The sequence below is a fragment of the Buceros rhinoceros genome, unplaced genomic scaffold (genome assembly GCF_000710305.1).
Source record: "Buceros rhinoceros silvestris isolate BGI_N320 unplaced genomic scaffold, ASM71030v1 scaffold1377, whole genome shotgun sequence".
Classification (NCBI taxonomy): Eukaryota; Metazoa; Chordata; class Aves; order Bucerotiformes; family Bucerotidae; genus Buceros; species Buceros rhinoceros.
In genome coordinates, this window is record NW_010420221.1 from 46987 (window position 1) to 52654 (window position 5668).

The 5668-nt window shown below is 42.3% G+C and overlaps 1 protein-coding gene across 1 annotated transcript in view; it reads left to right on the forward strand.

Moving 5' to 3' along the window:
• The window catches only part of GABRR2 (gamma-aminobutyric acid (GABA) A receptor, rho 2), a 38478-nt gene that overhangs the window by 25866 nt on the left and 6944 nt on the right, over window positions 1-5668 (forward strand). The window contains exon 5 of the mRNA XM_010139204.1: window positions 4110-4191. Within this exon, the coding sequence (XP_010137506.1) occupies window positions 4110-4191 (82 nt within the window). The remainder of the gene's footprint in view (window positions 1-4109; window positions 4192-5668) is intronic.

Here is a 5668-nt window from a genome sequence, read left to right on the forward strand (position 1 = left end):
GAATGTCTGTCCCAGGGTCAATGTGTGATTAAACTGGAAGCTGCTGGTATACCAGATGGTGACCTCTATAATTATCCTATTTTGCTTCCCGTTGGTCTAAAAAAAACTTTTTTTTTTTTTTGGTTGGCATTCACATGTTGATGTAAAGATTTACGTTTATTGAAGCTGAAATGGCAGCATTAAAGGTGCCCTATAGTCCCTGGTTTTCTAGATTCATCGGCTGGAAGAATCCTGAGGCATGCCTGTTGTGACCTGAAAGGGTACACAGCCTGCGGGCGTACACAGATCGTGACCGTGGGTTTGCAGGATTCTGCAATACACAAGGACACGGAGGCTTAATCCTCTAAACTTCTCTACCTTATTACAGACTACCAAAAATACCACAGAAATCACCACTAGTAAAGAAACTACCACAAAATTACCACTAGCAAGTATACCTGTGGTTAATAGTTGAACATATATGTAATGCTATTGCAAATTACTGTCAGGGATCAATAATATCATATGAGTCAATCACTCAGCAACAGCCAATAATAGCAATAACTAACTAGGTACATACTGCTAGAGGTTACTACAAACTTGTCATTAGTGGAGCAACTCATCGACAGCGTAACAGCGGGTATACTTGTGGTAGATTGCTCGTATGGATGTATCATACTGGTGTCAAGTGATACTATGATCAAGTGAACCAAATCAGGAGAAGCAACTCCAGAAGTGGGCCCAGAGGGGGATTGGTGAGACAACAGACAGAGTCTCACTTCAGAGATGCTCGGTGTAGCAGAGTCTGGAGTCAGCCAGGTGTCCCCGTTGAGAGCCCAAGAGCTGGTAGAAAGTTCATGCAGTGCATTCAACCTGTTTAGGAATGGAAAAGTATGTGCAACATGGGAGGCTTCTTTTCGGATAAAAATTATGTCCTCCTTACATCACAGAGACACAAGAGGGTATAGGATTGTCGCGACATGAAACAGAGCTCGTATCCAGAGCAGGGACGAATCGCTCGAACGCCAATGTGGTGTGTAGCGAGACTCGTTTATTGTTTACATTACATCCCAATTTATAGACTCTTGTCCACTCGACTAACTACATGGTGATTGGATAGTGTCTCTGTTACACAGACAGCACACAGCTCTTAAAGCACTATAATTGGATAAAAGGGGTTAGTCCCCACGTGGTGAATGTTGTGGTTAGAATTAACAAACAAGGCCAGTAGAGATAGTATTTCCCACACGATAACACTGCAGCTGGGTTTCGGCTGCTGTTTCCCAGAGAGAGTAGCATATTTTCATAGTTCCAATTTCTGCTAGAAAAATACACCAACATTGACAATAGCACTTTGAGCAGCCAATAGGTGCACTTAATTTCTGTTTTTCACCTGCAATGGCCAATAGATTATGAAGTTTTCTGTTCTTTCAGGCCAATTTTTATTTTCCAAATCATTTGCCACCTTAATCAGACAAGAAATTGCCTTTACAATCCCTTCTATTGTGCTTATCAACGGTATCTCAGGACGTCTCCAGTTTCTAGGTGCCCCATTTTCACTTCAAAGAGGCCAGCTGCACTTCCCAAGGGCATGTCTGGTTCCTCGGCTGGCAGGCCTTTTTCTGTCAATATTTTTAGCAGACATTTTGCTCAGCAGTTTCCCCCTTCTAACCAGGCTACCTTTACGGCTGCTCGCATCAGCATCCCCGCAGATTCCGTTTACTTCAGAAGAATGCAAAAAGATGCGGTGAAAAACACACTGCTGGAAGAGAAAAGCTCGAGAGCCCTGACAAAAGGACATTTCTCCAGGACAGAAAACATACTCTCTCAGTGTATCTTTGAACGTTTTGTGGCCAAGGATTTCTGTTCTAGGATCTTTCTGGAACTCATTCACTTCAGCTATGGTAAAATCTCAAAAACTAGGAAAGGTTTTCTCTCAAGGGTGGTTGAGGAGGCTATTTCTCTTTGAAGAATGAGCACAATGGGTGAGGACACTGTCCCAAGTAGGACAATATTGCAATGAACCAGGGGGCTCTGAAGTTCGTACTCCAAATATAATTCTGTTGAATTTACAAAAAAAAAAAAAAAAGCTGGACAAATTATTAAAACCGTGAAGAAATGTGTGTGTGTGTGTATAAGAAGGAGAGTATGCACCACTTTATTTTGCCTGGTCTTAGTGATGAAAATCCCATCTTGACCAAACACTTAGGAACGCTTTCCCAGTTCTGAACCCATTTAATAAATCCCTTTATTGCATGAAAGGTCTGATCATCCACACGTTAACTAAGCACCTAAGCACGCTGTGTATTTTATTAGAACTGGATGAGGATGACGGTGCCATGTAGCAAGAGAGACAAGAAGGAGAAAGAAAAATTAAAAAGGAGGTTAGATGTAAGCTTGGGTCAGCGCTGAGGGGAGAAGAGCAAGGGGAAGATAGGGACCTTCTCGACAGACTGAATGTCCATTGCTCACCCCCCACAGTTCTTGTGTGCTGAAGCCAGCAACATGTCACTTTGAGCAGTGCTCAACAACCCAAGTGAAGGAACAAGTATTTATAATGGCAAACTTCGGCTCTCTTCAGATCTGCTCATTTGCCCACGTGCAGAGTATTTTTCAAAATTGTCTGTGAGCTGTTGAGGAGGTGATGTGACTTTCTATTGCCACCCACAAGAGAGAAGGATGTGAGTTAGCCACAAATGACCACGAGTTAAATTGATAATTTGGTATGTAAAATCCAAGGAGAATGAGAATCTGCATGATATTTGGGGCTGTGGTGTTTAGGGCACTCAGAACATGATCTGGCTGACCAAACATGAATGTTTATTGGAGCTGGAAATACCTCCAGCTGTCTTGAGATGTCCGCTTGGGGTTGGCACCGAGCTGAGGATATTTCATTTCTCATTTGGCCCTTGGGCTTTCAAGGCAACCTGAACACTGAGTACCTCTAGTTGAGGAATACCTTATCGATGAGCTGAGTTTCTGTGCTGTCCCTGACTAACTAATTTTTAATGACCACTGTTTGTGTCACTGTTCAGGTGACCTCGAGGAAAGAAAAAGCACATTGTAATGAGACCGAGTTATGCAGTGCTTAAATGCTACACGGAACTAGAGAAGGTGGTTGTTGCGGCACACCTTCTGGAACATAACCCCCAAAAGATTCTCTGAGTTTTGCTCATATAGTGAGATTTTGCTCTTGTTTTATAGTGAGAAATGAACAGTGTGTGCTTTTCAGGGACAATGAGTGCATAGGTCAGAGCAGGATTTGAATCGCAATCCTTTGAATGGAAGAGACGTTCTTTATCAACATCTGCAATGAATCTGGAAGCTGGTCACGGCTAACGTAAGTCAGCCTCTGAAACGATGACTCACAGCTGATTCGCCCCTACAAAATTGGGAGCTCCACCGCAAATCCGTCCCCAAGAGAAAGTTCACTGACCCCCTGGAAGACTCGTTACATAATGTTGCACACAACTAGACTCATTTGAAAACTGGAGCTGTGATTGTTGCAGCTCTTTAGCTAAGACATGAACTTCACGGAGGAAAATCTCACTTGTTGAAAAACAGCTGCACCCATTTTACATCCCCTGCTCCAGAAATACACTCCCCAGATTAAAAGAATTTGATTGAGGACTAAAAGAAACTGCTTTTGCCTTAATAACATCTATACTGGAGGAATTGTGTGGCTTGCAATAAGGATGGTCATGTTCCTCAGGCTTGGGTCATCGTTGGAGTGACTATGGAGGGAACTGAGCAACGGGGAAACATTAATCAGATTGGACATAAGGGAACCTTCTGATACAAACCGTGAAGTTATTTTCTGTTGTTTCCTTGTAGGCAAATAGTTGGATATAAACCACAGTGGCAGTTTCTGTACTGATATTAGTATTACTCTAATATCCAAGATAGTCCTTTAGTTCCTTGATAGATATTGATACTACATATCCCTTCGGAGTTTCTGTGTATAATCTGTCTTGCTTAGACTTGAAGGGTCAGTAGGCATTTTTCTGGGGATTTTATGATAGCATTATACATAATTGCTGGCGTTAAAACTGCAGAATGATTTATCTGTGAGAAAGTTCTCCCTTCATTCCTCCTCATAGAAACCAAACTTTCTCATTTTTGACTTCTAGGATCACAGTGACAGCGATGTGCAATATGGACTTCAGCCACTTCCCCCTGGACTCTCAGACGTGTTCTCTGGAGCTGGAAAGCTGTATGTTGTTTCTGAGTTTCTAGCTAGATGTGCTCCATGGCCGGAGGCACAAACATAGACTGGACAAGTTTCAGAATACAGTCTACTTCAGAGCTTGAAAAAACAGTTCATCAGCGTTACTCAGAGTCTTTCTATTGACTTACTGTGCTGTATATCTAGCCCTTATGCTGCAAGACAGAGCAATTTGCAAAGGAAGCAGGAAGCAGCCTTGTATGAATTTTAGTAGATGGCACTTTAAAAAAAAACACCGGCAGAAATGTTCAGCATATGCTGGTTCTCAGCAGCTTGCTGAGAAATCTGGGAAGAAGTTTTGCTCTGTTCATTGCTTCTGATGGCGAGGTGGTGCTTTCAAGAGTCACAGTAAAAAATTGATTGTAATTGATTTTCTCTAAATTTCTTCACCCATATGGTTTATGTGTGATGTAATCCTGATCCTGCAAGCCTGGGCTCAGCTTCTTTGAGAAGGAGGTGTTCTGTGGAGAAAATGATGTGAACAGGAAGATTTTCAGGGCTGTTCTGTAAACTTTCTCCAGGGTGTGGCAAGCCTAACATCGAGTTGTTTTGAAGTCCTCCCGATATGTAACTGAAACTTTCACCTACAAACTACAGAATCGCAGGGTAATTTATGATGATCTTGAGGTCAGCTGCTCCAATACTGTGCTCAGAGCACGGAAAAATTTATACCGGATTGCTCAGGCCTGTGTCCAGTTGGTAAACTAGAACATCTCTAAGGCTCCACAACTTCGCTGTGCAACCTGTTCACATTGACAGCCCTCATCCTGAAAAAATTTCCTTTTACCTGCTTGGAAAACATCCTTTGCTGCAACTTACATCGCTTGCCTCTTGTCCTTTTGCAATGCAGCTTGGAGAACACTCTGAGACAAGCCTGCTGCCATCTCCTCTATGACACCCCGCAGGGCAGCAGTTGGACACCACCACAGACTGCTCTTCTTCCAGCTGAAGAAGGCCCAGGCCCAGCTCCCCCAGCCTTTTGTCTTATGCCATGTGCTCCAGCTCCCTGACCCTCTTGATAACCCTTTTTTCATTCCCCATTCCTACTACATAGCGTGCTAACTAATTCTTTAATTTTTTAATTTATAGTCTTCAAATATTTCTCGACTTTTCTTTTAAATCACACCTGTCACATTTGCTTTTATCATTCGAAGATAGTTGGAGGTATCTGTGTTTCCTTCTTCCTCTAAATTCAGGTGTTCTACCCACGACTATTTCCTGAGTTATTCTTATCAGTTAGCAAGACCTTGTCTATGATTTTTGATATGTGATGCTCAGAAAAGTACTGTTCTAGCTGTCATTTCCTCAGTGTAGAGTAAAAAGAGGATGTGTTTCCCTGAATCAGGATGACATAGCTTATTTTGTTGTTGTTTATGTCATGGTGTATCATATGGCAAGAACTTTTAAACTTGCTTTTGTAGTTTGTGGCATTATTCTTTTTCCCCTTCAAGATGAAGTCACATC